Source organism: Lepidochelys kempii, chromosome 7 (genome assembly GCF_965140265.1).
Source record: "Lepidochelys kempii isolate rLepKem1 chromosome 7, rLepKem1.hap2, whole genome shotgun sequence".
NCBI classification, from domain to species: domain Eukaryota; kingdom Metazoa; phylum Chordata; order Testudines; family Cheloniidae; genus Lepidochelys; species Lepidochelys kempii.
In genome coordinates this window covers 86,112,787-86,133,040 of record NC_133262.1, presented here as the reverse complement: position 1 = coordinate 86,133,040, position 20,254 = coordinate 86,112,787, and the positions used below count along the sequence as shown (strand labels likewise).

The window sequence follows — 20,254 nt, the reverse complement described above, 5'->3', positions numbered from 1 at the left end:
CAAACCGCGGCCAGTGGGAGCCGCAATCGGCCAAACCTGCGGATGCAGCAGGTAAACAAACCGGCCCGGCCTGCCAGGGGGCTTACCCTGGCAGGCCACGTGCCAAACGTTGCCAATCCCTGATCTAGTTTGGCCTTCTGTATAACACAGGCCATTTAACGTCTCCAAAACAACCCCTAGAACACAGCTTGTAGAAAAACATCTGATTTTGATTTAAAAATTGCCAGTAATGGAGATTCCACCACAACTCTTGGTAAACTGTGTCAATGCTTAATTACCCTCACTTAAAAATGTACTCTTTATTTCCAGTCTGAATTTGTCTGGCTTCAACTTCCAGCCATTGGAGTGTGTTATACCTTTATCTGCTAGATTAAGGAGCCCATCAAATATTCATTCCCATGTAGGTACTTCTAGACACAAGCATCCGGCTTGCTGCCTTTTTAAACTGTGTTAGGAAGATCTTGGGGTCGGGTACAGGTCCACAGACCGGTCATTGAGAAACACTGTTCTAGACTATAATCAATTCTCCCCTTAACTTTCTTTTCGTTAAACTAAGTAGACTGAACTCCCCAAGTGTCATTATAAGGCATGTTTTCTAACCCTTTAATCATTCTCGTGGCTCTTCTATGAACCCTCTATAATTTATCAACTTCCTTCTTCATTTGTGGACACCAGAACTGGACACACTATTCCAGCAGAGGTCACACCAGTGCGAAATACACAAGTTAATATCCTTTCTACTCCTGTTTGAGATTCCCCCATTTATGCATCCAAGGATCGCATTAACCCTTTTGGCCACAGCATCACACTGGGAGCTCATGTTAGAGTGATTATCTACTCTCATCCCCAAATCCTTTCCAGAGAGACATTTCCCAGGATAGACTTCCCCATCCCATACGTAAGGGATGCATTCTTTGTTGCTAGATTATACATTTACCTTTAGGCATATTAAAATGCTGTGCTGTGAAGAGATTCCGAAGCCCACCTGCTTAAGCTTCAGAGCCCAAGCTCTGGCCTGAGCCACATCGTCAAAGTGCTGCCTACACAGCTATTTTTAGAGTGCCAGCACAAACTCCACTCGCCTGAGTCTGTTGACCCAGAATGGGAGGATCATTCCCACACTGAGCTCCAACATTCTGTGTAGACTTACTCTAAGAGTCCTGTGTAAAAATGATACCCGTTGTCGGTTCTCTCCGTACTGAAGGAGATAAATGCATCAAGCAGATACCCGAAAGTAAGTAGCGTTGTAGTGCAGCCTCGGGCACTCAAATGTAAGTCCACCGGGGTAATTCAAGATCTCAACTCTATACAAAAAGACAACTATAAAGGAAGTTTTGGAAAACCCCTCTTCCTCCACAACTCTGTGCATGACAATCGCCGCTTGGAACAACATCACTTATCCAAGGCACAAACAATCTGGAGGAGCTCATATGCTATTTCCCTCAAACCTATAAAACTAACCAGACAGTTTGAGATACAGTTCTCACTTTCCATGCACTAAAAACTGGCAAGAACACACAAGACATTTATGATTAATTCTACATGTTTTACAGTAGACAAACTGATTAATTTTGATTCCTTAATGAGGATTTTTTGTTTTATATGAATACAAACCTATTAAAAGTAGTACGCATCTCTTAACTACAGCTAATCATTTTAGGTTTTAATTTGCTGAAGCATTCAGATGAATAAAGATGGTGACAAATTTGCCCATCAGTGATCAGCTCTGTTTACTGTATTCATTTTCCAGAGGAAGTGAGTGGGGGAAGATGCACATGCATGTGGAAACACTACATTAATTAAAGTTCCTGTATTATGTTCACTTACATACTCAATCATCAGCCAATATTATACACTTCATGGGAAAAAAATCTCAACTTCCTTTTTTTGTTTTTTAAAAAACACACAAACCTCTTACCCCTCCCACTATCAGATGAGCCTCTTTAACTGTCAAACAAAGTCCTTCAAGGGAAGCTACTACAGAGCAAAACTACCAACTAATACAATTGAGCAAGGTTTTGGTGCTCAATGCAATAAATGGCAGGGACCTGTTCAACGCAGGTTGGCTGGAATGCATTAGAACAGTGACAGTTCCAACAGTTGTGGGAGCAAAAGCGTCACTTCCACAAACATGATGGTCACTGCTACTTGGTCATGAAAGTTAAAGGTATTGGCAAGTGATCAGTCTTCTTCTGAGGAAAGACACTTCGGAGATGTGCAAGTGCTAAACAGTCTCTTAATAACAGGTTTCAGAGTAACAGCCGTGTTAGTCTGTATACGCAAAAAGAAAAGGAGTACTTGTGGCAACTTAGAGACCAACCAATTTATTTGAGCATAACCTTTCGTGAGCTACAGCTCACTTCATCAGATGCATACTGTGGAAAGTGTAGAAGATCTTTTTATACACACAAAGCATGAAAAAATACCTCCCCCCACCCCACTCTCCTGCTGGTAATAGCTTATCTAAAGTGATCACTCTCCTTACAATGTGTATGATAATCAAGGTGGGCCATTTCCAGCACAATCCAGGGTTTAACAAGAACGTCTGGGGGGGGTGGGGGTAGGGAAAAACAAGGGGAAATAGTTTACCTTGCATAATGACTTAGCCACACCCTGTCTCTATTCAAGCCTAAGTTAATTGTATCCAGTTCGCAAATGAATTCCAATTCAACAGTTTCTCGCTGGAGTCTGGATTTAAAGTTTTTTTGTTGTAATATCACAACTTTCATGTCTAATCGCGTGACCAGAGAGATTGAAGTGGTCTCCGACTGGTTTATGAATGTTATAATTCTTGACATTTGATTTGTGTCCATTTATTCTTTTACGTAGAGACTGTCCAGTTTGACCAATGTACATGGAATGTTGGTGTAGAGGGCTTCTACATCCATAGTGGCCAGGATGGTGTTATCAGGAAGATCACGGATAGACTCGGGGCCTCTCCTTCTGCCCCTCCACCCCCAGGAACATAAGAGTTCTGTGGTGACCTAGAATTCTATTTTCGACATCTCCGACTCAAGGAATATTTCCAACATACCTCTGAACAACATACTAATCCACAGAGACCTCCCTACCAACACTACAAAAAGAAGGGATTCTAGGTGGACTCCTCCTGAAGGTCGAAACAGCAGACTGGACTTCTACAGAAAGTGCTTCCGCCGGCGTGCACGGGCTGAAATTGTGGAAAAGCAGCATCAATTGCCCCATAACCTCAGCCGTGCGGAACACAATGCCATCCACAGCCTCAGAAACAATTCTGACATCATAATCAAAAAGGCTGACAAAGGAGGTGCTGTTTTCATCATGAATAGGTCGGAATATGAACAAGAGGCTGCTCGGCAGCTCTCCAACACCACTTTCTACAAGCCATTACCCTCTGATCCCACTGAGAGTTACCAAAAGCAACTACAGCATTTGCTCAAGAAACTCCCTGAAAAAGCACAAGATCAAATCTGCACAGACACACCCCTGGAACCACGACCTGGGATATTCTATCTACTACCCAAGATCCATAAACCTGGAAATCCTGCGCGCCCCATCATCTCGGGCATTGGCACCCTGACAGCAGGATTGTCTGGCTATGTAGACTCCCTCCTCAGGCCCTACGCTACCAGCACTCCCAGCTACCTTCGAGATACCACTGACTTCCTGAGGAAACAACAATCCATCGGTGATCTTCCTGATAACACCATCCTGGCCACTATGGATGTAGAAGCCCTCTACACCAACATTCCACACAAAGATGGACTACAAGCCGTCAAGAACACTATCCCCGATAATGTCACGGCTAGCCTGGTGGCTGAACTTTGTGACTTTGTCCTTACTCATAACTATTTTACATTGGGGACAATGTATACCTTCAAATCAGCGGCACTGCTATGGGTACCCGCATGGCCCCACAGTATGCTAACATTTTTATGGCTGACTTAGAACAACGCTTCCTCAGCTCTCGTCCCCTAACGCCCCTACTCTACTTGCGCTATTTGATGACATCTTCATCATCTGGACCCATGGAAAAGAAGCCCTTGAGGAATTCCACCATGATTTCAACAATTTCCATCCCACCATCAACCTCAGCCTGGACCAGTCCACACAAGAGATCCACTTCCTGGACACTACAGTGCTCATAAACAATGGTCACATAAACACCACCCTATACCGGAAACCTACTGACCACTATTCCTACCTACATGCCTCCAGCTTTCACCCTGACCACACCACACGCTCCATCGTCTACAGCCAAGCTCTGCGATACAACCGCATTTGCTCCAACCCCTCAGACAGAGACAAACACCTACAAGATCTCTATCAAGCATTCTTACAACTACAATACCCACCTGCGGAAGTGAAGAAACTGATTGATAGAGCCAGAAGAGTTCCCAGAAGTCACCTACTACAGGACACGCTTAACAGAATGCCACTAGCCGTCACCTTCAGCCCCCAACTAAAACTCCTCCAACGCATTATTAAGGATCTACAACCTATCCTGAAGGATGACCCAACACTCTCACAAATCTTGGTAGACAGGCCAGTCCTTGCCTACAGACAGCCCCCCACCCTGAAGCAAATACTCACCAGCAACCACATACCACACACCACACAACAGAACCACTAACCCAGGAACCTATCCTTGCAACAAAGCTCGTTGCCAACTGTGCCCACATATCTATTCAGGGGACACCATCACAGGGCCTAATAACATCAGCCACACTATCAGAGGCTCGTTCACCTGCACATCCACCAATGTGATATATGCCATCATGTGCCAGCAATGCCCCTCTGCCATGTACATTGGTCAAACTGGACAGTCTCTACGTAAAAGAATAAATGGACACAAATCAAATGTCAAGAATTATAACATTCATAAACCAGTCAGAGAACACTTCAATCTCTCTGGTCACGCGATTACAGACATGAAAGTTGCGATATTACAACAAAAAAACTTCAAAACCAGACTCCAGCGAGAGACTGTTGAATTGGAATTCATTTGCGAACTGGATACAATTAACTTAGGCTTGAATGGAGACTAGGTGTAGCTAAGTCATTATGCAAGGTAACCTATTTCCCCTTGTTTTTCCGTACCCCCTTCCCCCCTCCCCCCAGACGTTCTTGTTAAACCCTGGATTTGTGCTGGAAATGGCCCACCTTGATTATCATACACATTGTAAGGAGAGTGATCACTTTAGATAAGCTATTACCAGCAGGAGAGTGGGGTGGGGGGAGGTATTTTTTCATGCTTTGTGTGTATAAAAAGATCTTCTACACTTTCCACAGTATGCATCCAATGAAGTGAGCTGTAGCTCACGAAAGCTCATTCTCAAATAAATTGGTTAGTCTCTAGGGTGCCACAAGTACTCCTTCTCAGTCTCTTAATAATGGACTTTCTTTAAAGCAAAGATTTGACTTCAACAATTTTCACTTTGAGCAAAAATATGTCTTAATAAATAATGTATCTGGTTGCTAATTGAGCATTACAAATAACCATAATGAAAATCAAAAAGCTAGATGAGGGAAGATTATTCAAATTCCTGTTATTTGTTGGAGCATCTAATTTCCATTAAGTTTTTTGTATAGTACTACATTTAACTTAGTGTTTTGAGCCAGCTAAACATCACAGAAAGTTATGTTTATTTTAATTGTCCACTGTTACTTACCCTTTCTAAAAAGGATGGGAAGTCAGTAGTTTACATTTTCTTTTTTGAGAATCATTTCGGAGACAATGTTCACCAGGATCCTACTTTCATCTCAACATTATTGCCACCAAAGGCATTCATGGGAGGGAATACATTCTTCCTTGTATTCTTTTCTGGAAGATCCTCAGGTATAATGAGGATTTTGTAATTAAGTTTTATTTGCAACATTCATAGGTGTTTCTGTTAAACTACTGCACCGGGGCACCAAATTTAATTGGAAGGCTCCAACACGTGCATCAGACAGCTGATACAGAAATTAAACACGTACAAAGCATAATCTGAGAAACTTGAAAATATGATTTCTGTACTTTACAGCCCAACTTTACAAAACACTGTGAGGCTCTTTCTAACTAATACCAAGATTATCTAACAAATACAATTCCAAAGCACCACGTGATGGGGTGTCTACCCCACACAGGACTGGAAGGGGTTAAGGTGGCCAGGTAGGCCTATTAACTACCCAGGCTGCACCTGGAGGAGAAGCCAGGGAGGGCTGGGACCTAATTGCTGATGGTACCCAGCTGAGGAGGAATAGGTGGGGCCTATATAAGCCAGGAACAGAGCAGCTGCAGTCACTCCCTGGGAAGAGGGTTTGGAGCTGGTACACCCAAGAAAGGAGGGGAACCAGGAGTTGTAGGAAGCAGCCCAGGGAAGAAGTAGTGAAGGCTGGGAGAGTAAAGCTCAGAACTGCAAGGGTGAGGGTTAGGGTTGCCATCTGTCTAACTGCACAAAGACACTTGCCCCACTCCCTTCCCACCCCTTCCTCAAGGACATGACCCTGCCCTGCCCCTCCTCCGAGGCCCTGCCCCCCTACCTCTATCATTTGCTCTCCCCCACCCTCACCACTCACTTTCACCGGGCAGGGGGTTGGGGTGTGGGAGTGGGATGCAGTCTCTGGTATGGAGTTTGGGTGCAAGAGGCAGCTCAGGGCAGGGGTAGGTGGTTCGGGTGTGGGAGCGGGTTCGGGAGGGGGTTCAGGATGCGGACTCTGGGAGGGAATTTGGGGTGCGGTCTCCAGTTGGGCGGCGCTTACCTCAGGTGGCTCCCTGAAGCAGTAGCATGTCTGGTAGTGGCTCTTAGGCTTCAGGAGCATCCAAGTGGATCTGCGCACTGCCCCTGCTTGAAGGGGCCACCCCCACAGCTCCCATTGGCCACGGTTCCCCGTTCCTGGCAAATGGGAACTGTGAAGTCAGCACTCGGGGCAGGGGCAGCACATGGAGACCTTCTGGCCATGCCTCTGTCTAGAAGCCACGGCTGGACATGCTGGGAGCAGCACGGAGCCAGGGCATACAGGGAGCCTGCCTTAGCCCCGCTGCACCACTGGACTACCACCCTAAAAATTTCCCAGATTGGCTTCAGTAGCCTTCAGGAGATGAAGCCTGATTCCAGGAGACTCCCACCCGAACTGGGAGGGTTTGCAATGCTATTTGAGGGTTGCTGGACTGGAACCCAGAGCAGTGGGCAGGCCCAGGTTTCCCTACTGGCCACTGGGGAAGTGGCACGATCAGGGCAGTGCTGGAGAAGACTGCCCGAGACTATTTGTGCAGAATGACTTTAGGAGAAATCTTGTGGTGACCTGGCTGCAGGGCCAAGCCACCAGCAGGAAGCTGCAGCTCCGGGAGTGAGAAGGGCCAGAGTAAAAGGAGACAATGCCAAAGGAAGGGCAGTGCCTGGAAAGAACTAATCCCCGAGAGCCACCAGGAGGAGGTACTACGTGCAGTGAGTGTACTGTGTGCCTCACCAAGAATTGCAAGGTGTCCCCTGCACAGGAGCATGGCCCCAATTTACAAGTTGCACTAGCCAGTAAAGCACAAGACAGATGCCAACTTACATTTGGTTAGAATGAGGAGCTGACTATTTCCCTTTTTTTTTTTTAAAAGGAGTCCAAGATTATTTAGGCATGTCAGGTGGGGTGTTTACATTGTCGTTTTCAGGAATATGACAATTCACAAAATATTAAATGATGTCTGCACAAGTTTCAGTATAGTGTTCAATTCCTTATGTCCTTAACTCATAAAAAGGTTTTAAAAGACAGAACTTTCTGAAAGAAGTTCACATAGAATCATACTGCACTGAAATGCCTTCTCTAATAGCACTGTTCCTTTACAAAATTTCTACTGTAAATCTGTATACATGCCATTAGGGAGGATGATGAGGGGACATGTGATTTCTTCCAATACAAATTGTCTCAAGTGACAGCCGTGAGATCCACAAATACTAGTAATTCTTTTATTCTAAGAGGTAATTTTGCTGTTAGTAGTAATAGTCCCATTTCTCCAACAGCAACTGTTTACTAGATCCTTTTTCTACATGTTTATTTGAAGGAGACAATATTCTCTCTTTCTATAATGAGTTTTTATTTTCTAGGATAGAAGAGTTACTGCCTCAGCCAATCAAAAATCTCCAGAGCCTGTTAATTTCACACGTTCATTTCAGCATAGAAATACTATTTGTTTGTGTTAAAAACTCTATTTGTAGGTGCCAAACAAACAATGTGAATGTACAGGAGTATTAAAATGAGACCTTCTGAACACTGGAGGATCCTGGATACAGAAACCAGGTTCATGAGCTTGTGATTGGTAATTCTGGACACAGAATATAGTAAACACAGTAACCAACATAAGAGTTTGTGGACAAGTGTTGCCTACATTTGAAATTCTACCATGCTCACACACAAAAAGAGCAGACTGAAGCCTCACAACATACATTATCAAAAGCAGTTTCTGTTTCCTATGTTAGATAATTTCCCAACAGCTCATGAAGTAAAACAAAGCTGTTCTTCCTGCTAGGAAGTTGTTAGCAAATTCTATTAAAGCTGCAAACAGGACTGATGCTGTAGAAAAAGTGTATCTACAATTGTCAATTCTATGCTCAGAATTTAAACTGAGTAAAACAGCAGCGGGCAGTTTGATCACACAGATTCCCTTCCCCCATCGCCAAATCTACTGGGCTAAAAGCATCCCAGGCAACCATTAAGCAAACAGTTTGCAACAGGAAAAACGTCAGCCACTTGCATATATTTCAGTCTACTTACTCCACATAGCTTTGAAGTTTTCTGCCACGGAATTAATGAGTTTCTGAAACATCAGGATCGAACGCAAAGCTAAATATATATCAAATTTCTTTGTGCATTACTTAAAGTCTTCCACACCCATCCTAGACTGAAGGAGATAAGGCAGTAACAGCGAGCAGAACGGGAAAACTGACAAGATGCAGTTTAGATAGTAAAATCCACAAACTAGACACAGTGAAGCCCACTCCACTAAACCATATCCCTTCAAGGCCAATAAAAGTGTTGTGCTAGTTCTGAACAATTGTAGCAGCATCCTTAGGAAACAAACACTACTACAAATGTGTAAACATCAAGAAGTCACGGTGGCTAGGCTGGTTTCAGAGGAACAGCCGTGTTAGTCTGTATTCGCAAAAAGAAAAGGAGTACTTGTGGCACCTTAGAGACTAACCAATTTATTTGAGCATGAGCTTTCGTGAGCTACAGCTCACTTCATCAGATGTTGTTACCCTAACATTAGCACTCCTCTGCACTTCAGTGTGTTGAATAAGCTGGGTTCAGTTTTACATTTGGGTCCATGTACTAGAAAGACTGCAAAGATAATATGCTGAGCCCCTGCAGAATACATCAACTAACATAACCCCTTCCAACCAGTTTTGGGCAACAGAGATACTCTGAAGCATGTGCCTTCTAATCTTTATGAGAAAGAGTTCAGCAGCAGTTCAGTGATGTTTAAAACCATTGCCTCAGATTCTTGAAATGTTAGAGCCACAGGTAAATGAACGTTGTCCAAGCTCTGAGATCTCTGGACGTTCTTCTATTAACTATAAGCTATAGTACCCCCAACTCCAAGGAATAGCTCCAACTGCAGTGCAAGTGAAATCCCATCATATTGTCTTCTCTTTGGAGACATCTGTTGGAATCCAAGGCTGCTAGTGTCAAGTTCAGCGAAGGAGGCCAAGTCAGCATTTTTACATTGTGACATTCTGCACCTTGGGGCAGGACTCTGCAACCCCCCATATTCCTCATCTATATATAATTGTGATATTACACATAAAACATATCAGGTGAAAGGTTATGATCTGCTGAAAGCCATTTCTCTGTCCATATATGTATATCATTTATGCATATGAAGTTATGAGAATTGTGTTGTATGGTCGTCACTAAAACATGCTATAAGTTGGAGAATCAGCCAGATATTAGCTCCCTAGAGGTAACAACAAGGAAAGTAACCAATCCCCGGGTGGGATGTCAAACCCATCAGCAGCCATTGTCCAGCAAGGGAGCTACAATGCAATGACTCACCTGCATGAGGCTACCCCAGGGGTATTGCTCTACCTTGCCTGGAGACTCAGCAATGCCCCCAGAGATGCCTGGACTTGTGTGCCCCAAGCACATGGGACTAAGGGTATAAAACAGAACACAGTGGCGACATGCTTGGCCTCTCTCCTCCACCCACCTATGTGGCAAGCAACAAGGACACTCGGACGACTACAAATGAGGGGACTGGCCCAGGTTTAGGGGACAAACCTGTATATCAAGGACTGCAATATCGAGTGGGGTGAGAAAAACTGCTTAATCTATGTGTTGCCCAGTCAAATATAGTTGAGAGTTTAGACTTCATGGTTATAGTTTCTTTTGGTAACTGACTTTCTGCCTATCAATCAATATCACTTAAAAAAAAATCAATCTTTTATTGTTTATCTTTACCACTGAGTTTGTATGAAGCGTGTGGCAAATCTGCTCAGGTTTTGCAAAAGTTGGTGTATATCCACTTTCCATTAGGGTTACCACATGTCCCTATTTTCCCGGACATGTCCAGCTTTTCGGTTCTTAAATAGCCATCCAGGAGGAATTTTTAAATATCTAAAAACGTCCGGGATTTTGCCATTATTATTTTTCCCCAAAGAAGAGTTGATCACTCGAGAAAGAAAATGAATGTTGATCACTCGAGAGAGTGGCCACTTTTTCCCCCCTAGCTCCCAGAGCTTGCACCACAAAAACAGCTGTTTCGCGCAGCTCGGAGGGAAGGGGAAGGAGGGAATGCGGTGAGCTCAGGGGAGGAGGCGGGGCCGGGGCAAGGATGGAGACTTTGGGGAGAAGGTGGAGTTGGGGTGGAGCCGGGGGTGTGTGTGTGAGCAAATACACCCTCCCCCCCTGTGGAATGTCCTCTTTTTTGAATGTTCAAATATGGTAACCCTACTTTCCATTGGTGAAGTGGTGAACCAATTAATAAATGTGCACCCTCATCTTGAGCAGTGCAAGATGGTATATTCCTGATGTACGGTGCTGTGGGGATTTGGCTCTGGTGCCTCTCTCTGTGAGATTCATGAGTGGCTCTGGGAGCATTCATGCAATATAACTGCATGTGGGGGTCTCTACATGCAGTTGTCCTGAGTGACAACAGCTCCTGGAGGGGTTTGCTGCTGGTCACTAGCAAGGCATTGTGAGAGACAGCCCAAGCTGGAGAGAGTTAAGCGAGCACAGTGGTCCCACTCCCAGTCACAGGCTGTACCCCAGGGATCCTGTCACATACAGCTTCAACCCCTCAGGGACCATTTCTGAAGGTTTAATGAAATCCACCATCCTGCATCAAAACTGAGAACAGTTTAGAAAAATAATTAGTGGATATGTAAATAAGGAAGCAACTGGGTCTGAGATAGAAGTCATCATAGAATTAGAAGGAACCACAAGGGTCATCTGAACCATCCAACACAGATAGCTATTCAGCCTCTTTTTGAAAACCTCCAGTGAAGAAGCTTCTATTACCTCCCAAGGGAGTCTGTTCAACTGGCCCACTGTTCTTACAGTTAGGGAGTTCTTCCTGAGGTTTCATCTAAATCTGCTATGCTGTAGTTTGAACCCATTGCCTCTTGTTCTGCTCTCTGTAACAAAAAGAGAACAACTTTTCTCCATCGTTTTTATGGCAGTCTTTCAAGTATCTGAAGACTATCATAACCCCCCCCTAATTTCCTCTTTTCCAGCCTAAACATACCAGTTCCATCAGCCTTTGCTCATATGGCTTGCATTCCATCCCTTTGATCATCTTTGTCCCTCACCTCTGGATCCTTTCTACACATTAGTAACCAAAATTGGACACAGTACTTCAGCAAAGGCCTAACCAGCACTGAGTATAGCAGTACAAATCACCTCCCGTGACTTGCACGCTATGCCTCTGTTAATGCAACTTAAACTCACATTTTCTTTTTTTGCAACAGCATCGCATTGCTGACTCATATTGAGGTTGTGATCCACCATAACTTCCAGATCCTTCTCAGCAGTGATGCTGCCAGGCCAGTTTTTTCCCCATTCTGTATTTTTGCATTTGGTTTGTGTTCAATTAGTGTAGCATCTTACAGCTGTCTTTGGAGAACTGGGCTACAGACAACAAAATGAAATTAAACAAGTTATCTAGATCCCTCTGAATTTTAGCTCTATCCTCCAAAGCATTGATAACCCACCCCAAAGCTTTGTCTTCTGCAAATTTGATCAGTATGCTCTCTATTCCTACATCCAGATCATTAATAAAGATGTTTAACACTGTATCCAGAGCAGATCCCTGTGGAATCCCAATTGAGATCTCCCTCCAATCCAACATTATTCCATTAATAGTTACTTTTTGTTTGCAGTTATTTAACCAAATTATGTATCCACTTAATAGTAGTTCTGCTGAGCACACATTTCTCCAGCTTACTTATCATAGTGTCATGTGGGACTGTGTCAAAAGCCTTGATGAAGTTCAGTTATATAATGTCCACCTCATTCCCCTCATCCACCAAATCAGTTATTCTGTCAAAGAAAGAAACTTAGCTGGTTAGGCATGATTTGTTCTTTGCTCTAGTAGCTTCCCAGGTATCTAAATCAGGCTGACTGGTCTATAGTTCTCCGGCTCCTCCTTTTTCCCTGCTAGCCCTTCACCAGTCTTCCAGCACCACCCCTCTCATCCATGAATTTGTAAATATTATTGCCAGTGGCTCCAAGATTTCTTCTGCTAATTCCTTCAGTACCCTTGGTGAATAGCCTCCAGCCCTGATGATGTGAACTCATTCTGATGTGTTCTTTATTTATCCTTATATGCTTCCCTTCCCCTTTATTGGCTATGGTATCTTTACTAGTCCTCCAGCTATGTTATTTTTTTTGCGAGACGACTGAAGCAAAGTAATCATTGAACAGCTCTGCTTTCCTATCAACTTCCGTTACCAGCTCATCTTCTCCATTGAACAGCAGACCCCCACAATCGTTGATCTTCTTTGTATAACATATTTGAAGAACCTCTTCTTGTTGTCTCTAACATTTCTTGCCAGCTGTAACTCATTCTTTGCCTTGGTTTTCCTGATTTTGTCCCTACATGCTCACATTATTCCCACGTATACTTCCTTGGTGACATGCCCTTCCTTCCATTTTCTGTATGTATCCCTTTTGGTTTTTAGATAGCTAAAAATCTCCTTGTGCAGTCACACTGGTGAAGCAGAGACATGAAAAAGCGACCATTATTTCTTAGGGCTAGTCTACACGGTGCAGCAATGCTCACCAGAGGGGATGTCAACTGTAAAGCGCTCTTAAGTGTTGCGCTATAAAACAGTCCCCTGTAGACCCTGCTGATGAGCTCTAAAAGGTATCTAGCTTGCATTATCATAGTACTGTTTCAACTGGGACTACATCAACGTGCATTAAGTACCTTTCAGAGTGCATCAACAGGATCCGCGCAGATCACTTAGAGTGCAACACTTCAGAGGGCTCTACATATTACACCCCAGATTACACTACATGGCATGACAATGTGCACCATCGTAGACAAGCCCTGAGTGTTGCATAAGTACAAGAACATAATGAATCATGTTCAAAATCATCAAGTTACAAGTGATCAAATTGATTTAGTGAAATATGCCTGAATTATGGATTCAGGCAAGCAAGCATGTAATTTGCATAATGTCCATCAGCAGAGAAACTAATCACATTTTAGCTTACTTCACATTGTTGCCATCTCTGTTAATAACTGGACAGTTTTCTAAGCTAGGTGGTAGAGGGTCATTTAAGACAGTGCTATAGCATGCATGTAGGAAAATGACCACCTCTGGAACTATTTTGTGTTGCTTCCAAGCACCAAAAGCAATCCATTATGAAGCAGTCCCATAGTCTGGAAGAAAGCCTTTATGCAACATATGAAACAGTGGACCAACTTTCGGAATGGAATCTAGCAGGGTCCATTGATTTACATCAGGAAGCAGAAAACCTTGATCAATTTTTTTTTATCTTGCTTTGTATTTGTAATTTTTATTTTCTTAAAGAAAGGTTGCTTCTTGCTGGTTGGTAACCATTAAAATGTGTTGATTTTCATAGTTATATAAAATTATAAATTTATATATAATATATAAATTGCATAATAAATAAAAATAGCATGTGATAGGATCTACTAGTTTTAAAATCTCGGACACTGATCACAAATAATCATTTCTAAACACTAGCTGCAATTAAGACTTCCTTTGTTTAATTAATCCGTTAGTTTTAAATGCAGAATATTTTTAATAAACTTTTTAAATTTTTCCTTAACGTATCTACCATATTTAAGCTAATAAGACAATTTTTACATTTTAAAAATTGAACTCCAATTTCCACCCAAATGCATCTTGACAAATCGTGAACCCAAAAAAAAAAATCATAATTTAGTAAATAAGAAATACATCATTAACCATCTTCTAATACTGTAAAAATTAAGACTGAATATATATCTTAACATGCATTTAATTGCTTAACTAAATGTGTACAAATATAATGTATCCTCCTGGTTAGCTGACAATAGTACCAGATTTAGCGTAAGGACTGTATTTAGTTGCAAATCAACATGTTTTAATGGTTACCGACCAATGAGAATCTCAAACTGGGCGGTACAGAGTGTATTGTGGAGGGGAGGGGTAAGAAGCTGGGGGAGGGGGGGCGGGAAGAGAGCCTTACTGTGTACATTTCACCCACAGCAATGAATAACTAGCTGACATATCAGGTCCTCAGATGGCACTGTGCATTTTGACGGATTTCTGTTAAACTTGCATAGCATTATACAAAGTTGTTGCCATCTGTACTTTAATCTGTTTGCTACGACGTGGTGTGAACATTTAATTTTAAGTATGGATATGATTCTACCACGGAGGTCATGGATCCAGTGACATTCCAGGCCTGTGAGACTTATTCTGGGCAAGCCCTGGGACCGCCAGAGCATTGTTTTGTTTTTGAGTGCAGTAATGTAACAAAAAACAAACAAACCGACAAAAAAACCCTACATTTGTAAATTGCACTTTCACGACAAAGACTGCACTACAGTACTTGTATGAGGTGAACTGAAAAATACTATTTCTTTTATAATTTTTACAGTGCAAATATTTTAATAAAAATATACACGGATTTCAATTACAACACAGAATACAGTATGTACAAAAATATAGAAAAACATCCAAAATATTAAATAAATTTCAATTGGTATTCTATTGTTTAACAGTGTGATTAAAAGTGCAATTAATCGTGAATTTTTTTTTTTAAAATCACAATCAATTTTTTAAAATCTGTGTATGTACTTGTGTGGTGGGGTGTGGAAACTACTACAGACACAAAGAAGGAAGGCATGATCAAATACATTTGAGAACCACTGGAATAGATTGTAGTAAATTTAGACCTTAAGGTTGATTTTTTTTTTCTTTTCTTAAGAGAACGTTTTTAAAATTAAAAATCCATTTTAAAAAAAATTTTTTTGCAAGTCCTGCAATATTCTGGTGCTTAACATGATTCCAGCAGCTGATGCTTTATTATATATGAGAGAAAAGTATAATTATGTAGATCAAAAAATCTTTTAAAGAAAAACGTGCAAAAAACCACAAACAGGAATTTTTTAAAAAGTGTATCAGAAGCAGGAAGCCCACCTGGGCAGTGGTCCCACTGGCCAAACAAAGTGTTAAAGGAGCACTCAAGGAAGACAAGGCCATTGCAGAAAAAATAAATGAATTTTACACATCCCTCTTGAATGCAGGAGATCTGGGGGAGATCTCCACACCTCAGCCATTCTTTTTAGGTGACATATCTGAGGAACTGTCCAAGATTGAGGTGTCAGTAGAGATGGTTTTGGAACAAACTGATACATTAAACAGCAATAAGTCACCAGGACCAGATGGTATTCACTCAAGAATTCTGAATGAACTCATCTGAAATTGCAGAACTATTAACTGTGATATGTAATCTAGTGCTTAAATCAGACTCTATATCAGATGACTCAATGATAGCTAATGTAATATCAGTTTTTAAAGCAGTCTCCAGAGGCAATCCTGGGAACTACTTTCAGTACCAGTCTATTAGAATTCTTTGAGGGTGGCAACAAGCATGTGGACAAAGACCCTGTTGATATACTGTAACTGGACTTTCAGACAACCTTTGATAAGATCCCACACCAAAGGCTCTGAATCAAAGTAAGCAATCATGGGATAATAGGGAAGGTCCTCTCATAGATAAGTAACTAGTTAGAAGATAGGAAACAAAGGGAAGGAATAAATGCCCATTTTTTTTTATAGTAGAGAGGAAAACAGAGGCATCTCCCAGGAATCTGTAGGACAAGTGCTGTTCAACATATTCATCAATGATCTGTATAGTTAAGTCCAAAACTGACTGTAAGAGTTATAAAGGGATCTTGCAAAACTGGGTGACTGGGCAAGAAAATGGCAGATGAAATTCAAGGTTGATAAAACAAAGTAATGCACATTGGAAAACAATCCCAACTATGTACACATAGTACACAAAATGCTGGGGTTTAAATTAGCTGTCATCAGTAATACACAGATTTTCGAGTCACCGTAGATAGTTCTCTGAAAACATTACTTAGTGCACAGCAGCAGTCAAAAAAGCTAACCATGTTAGGAACCATTAGGACAGGTATAGACAGGACAGAAAATATCATAATGCCATTATATAAATCCATGGTATGCCCACACCTTTAATACTGTGTGCAGTTCTGGTCACCCTATCTCAAAATGGATACATTAGATATGGAAAAAGTACATAAAAGGGCAACAAAATGACTTAGGAGTAAGGAACAACTTCCATATGACGAAAGACTAGGACAGTTGACCGTGTGTGTGAGCTACAGAATCATGAATGACATGGAGAAAATGAATAAGGAAGTGTTACTTACCCCTTCGCATAACACATGAACAAGGGGTCACCCAATGAAATTAATAGGCAGCAGGTTTAAAAACATACAATATAAGGGAGTACTTCTTCATACACCACACAGTCAACATGTGGAACACAACCAGGGGATGTTATGAAGACCGAAAGTATAACTGGGTTCAAAAAAGAAATTAGAAAAATTCATGGATGATAGGCCCATCAAAGGCTATTAGCCAAGATGGTCAGGAACACAACCCCATGCTCAGGGTGTCCCCCTAAATCTCTGACTGCCAGAAGCTGGGACTGACAACAGGGGACGGGCGATCACTAGATAAACTGTCCTGTTCTGTTTATTCCCTTTGAAGCATCTGGCTGCTGTTGGAAGACATCATACCGGGCTAAATGATCCACTGTTGTGACCCAAGATGGCCATTCTTATGAGAATTTCAGCTTTCATTTTAAAAATGCACATTTCTCGCTCTTGTAGTTGCTGAAAAGAAGCTTGAAAATACGAACTCTGAAGGTTCAAATACCAGAAGACAAATGAAGAGACCCAACAAGGAATCTCATGACGCTGTGTAGCTTAACTCATGGTTTTTGAAAACTTGGTATTGACAGTACAGGTTCCCTTGCCACTCAAATTTTCTGATTGCTTTTTTGTTAGAAATGCAGATTCTGTCTAGGCAGAGAGGAAGCCTGTAACAATGGCTGGCAAATACTGTAATGACAAATATCATAAAAGTCAGATGATGAAAAATTGAGCTCTAAACAGGAAAAGGGATTTTTAAATTGCTGTTTAAAACTATATTTTCTGTGCGCCCCCCCAAAGTGTGTGTGTGTTGGGGGGGTTAACACCTACATAACTGTTCTAGCATCTTCATAGTGGAAGCCTTTGTCAGAGTTTCAACATAGTTTCTGTTCAATTAACATGCTGACCACTCACAATAAAATACTCTGACATCCCAGTGGCCCTCCAACCATGCTAGATTCTACATCTCTATAGAAAAAAAACAAAACCAAAAAAGCACAAAAAAATTAAAATTTTCAGTTCTTCATATCTCATTAGTATGTTTTCATGCTTCAGAAATAATTCTTCTAGGCAGCAGGTGCTATCTCTTCACTTTTCAAAAGCTCATCTAGTCCCTGGAGGCCTTATAGCTTTGTGCATGTCATTTTACTGGGTTTTTTTTGTTTTTTTTTTTAAATCACACATTTGCATGCTGGCTGTATTTGAATTTACCCCATTGATTACATTAGTGGGCATGCCTCCCCATAGTTGCATTTTTAATTGTTCTGCCTGTACATTTTACTTAAGCCTCATTTTCTTTCAAGGAAGATGCAAGATTAACTTTGCCATTTTAAATGTTATAAAACTAAAAACCATATTTGACCAAGGTAAACCCCTTTGAAAGTCACCAACAAATACAACTGTGAAAGTTTCTACTCAGATTTTCTTCAGAATGCAGCATTTGTGTACTACTCCATATGGATTAAGTCCTCCCCCTCACTTTTTTTTTTAAATCCTCCCCATCTGTTGAAAGTGAAGTTGGGTGTTTATTTCAATTCTAGGGTGTAGTCACCTGTTAATAGACAGAAAAGAAATAGATCTAGTGGTGCAGCTTAACAAGAAAGCATTCATCACCACCATGGATGCTGCTTAATAGCCTAACTTCACCTTCATCTCAAGAGTCTCAACACAATGCAATTTCAAAACAGTCTTTTTAATGGAAGAGGACTCTTCTGATCCATCCCTATCAGACAATGCCATGTGACTTACACTTCAGCTAATACAGTGTAATACATTCATAGGTAACCCATAATTGGCATATTGTGTAATTTCAGGAGTTATTGACACATGGTAGTATTCGTCTCAATCATTTGACCTTTGGTTCTGTGCCCACATCCTGCCAAGTCCCAACCAAAATTAAATGGACAAATATTTTGTGTATATTCAGTGAAGTCACCATTTTGCCCCCTTTGTGACGACACTTACTGTAGCACACTTGGAGCAGAAAAGATATTTTCCTTCATAATCTAAGAGGTCCTGCTATAAACCAATGTCAGTTGAGCAATCCCTTAAAATTTCCAAGAGCCCCAGTTGTTACTCCAACAGGAGAGTCTCATACATATAAAGAGCCAAAAAGTTATTCCCAACCTGGGTCTCCCAGAATGTAGCAATACCTACAAGACAGGATAGGGGTGAAGAAAGAATTGCTAGTAAAAATAAAACTCTGCTTCACATGCAGGTGTGAGGGTGGAGGGTTGTCTAAATTCCAAACTCAAGTCCCCCGCAAGTCAGTGCATTTCTATGAAGCCAAACTCACTTCCATGTGCCAGCCAAGGCTGACGGTCATGATTCTTGTGAAAAAATTTGGATAAGTGTCAATGAAACTTAAGGAAAAAAGTGTTTCCAGTTGCTTCATGCTTCCAGTTTATCTAGGCAGCATAGTTACTATCCTAAACTGGGAGATTATGCAGTATTAGTGCTATTTCCATCAATACATAGAGACCAAAAAACTGCTATTATTAAGAGATGAGTTTTAAGTTTCTATGGCATCCATTTATCTACCCAACTTTTTTTAGCTGGGTAGACCAGTACTAGATTAAATCTTAGTTCATAGTGACAAAGGAATCCATGTTTTGTAGTCAAGTTAATGCTTTCCAAACTAAAAGAAACCTTCCTGTATTTTGATCTGATACTTTCCACATGGCCTTAAGAGTCTAATTTCTGGACTTGCGCGGCTGTATGTATTGCCATTACCAAAAAAAGTGTTTAGGTTATTTAGCATTGTTGTTCTGCCTAGCAGTTGGACCGAAGGAGCCTGCAATCTAAGTTACAGATAACAGAAAGCTCAAAAGGGTCAGAAGTTTGGAAGGGATACAAACCCTGTTGCTTCACAGCATGCAATCATCTTTGATTTGAGGAAGAGGCTACCCCTACAGCTAGTGTTATGCTAGATCATATTAAAGAAATTCCGTATAAAAATCACAAATGAGTTTGATTCCCCATAGTTTAAAATTCCAGGGTATTACTAATTAAGAGGTCTCTTGGTTTTTCTCTTATTTTTAGTTTCTCTCCCTCTCTGTGTGAAACCTGCAAGCTGCTAATTGTGTTAGTATATCCTACCACAGAGTCTGTTCTCAAAGCAATACTTTGGAACAACAATTACCCACACAGAGAGAGACTCAAAGCAATACGTTGTAACAGAAACAGCACACAGAGACTCCCAGCCCTTTTGTTGTATTTATCTCACTTTGTTAACAATTGTGATTAAAATATAGATAGAAGATGTATGCGGATGGATGCTTGGTGTGGATAATAACTGAATGATCAGGGAGGCGTGCCAGCCTAAGAATCCACTGTCAATCGGCCGAAGAAGGCGTCAAGTGGAAACAACCAGAGGACCCC

At 41.6% G+C, this 20,254-nt stretch overlaps 1 protein-coding gene across 4 annotated transcripts in view; it reads right to left on the bottom strand.

The window, feature by feature from the left end:
- The window catches only part of MCU (mitochondrial calcium uniporter), a 149,789-nt gene that overhangs the window by 96,258 nt on the left and 33,277 nt on the right, over positions 1 to 20,254 (bottom strand). The window contains exons 1-2 of one of the 4 annotated variants that reach the window (XM_073353631.1): positions 12,395 to 13,621; positions 11,899 to 12,078 (exon numbers count right to left, since the gene is read on the bottom strand). The exons of 2 other annotated variants lie outside the window; for them this stretch is intronic. In XM_073353631.1, the coding sequence (XP_073209732.1) occupies positions 11,899 to 11,958 (60 nt within the window). In that variant the 5' untranslated portion in view covers positions 11,959 to 12,078; positions 12,395 to 13,621. Of the gene's footprint in view, positions 1 to 11,898; positions 12,079 to 12,394; positions 13,622 to 20,254 lie in introns of those variants that run through there. One more of the 4 variants, XM_073353630.1, reaches the window with a different exon arrangement.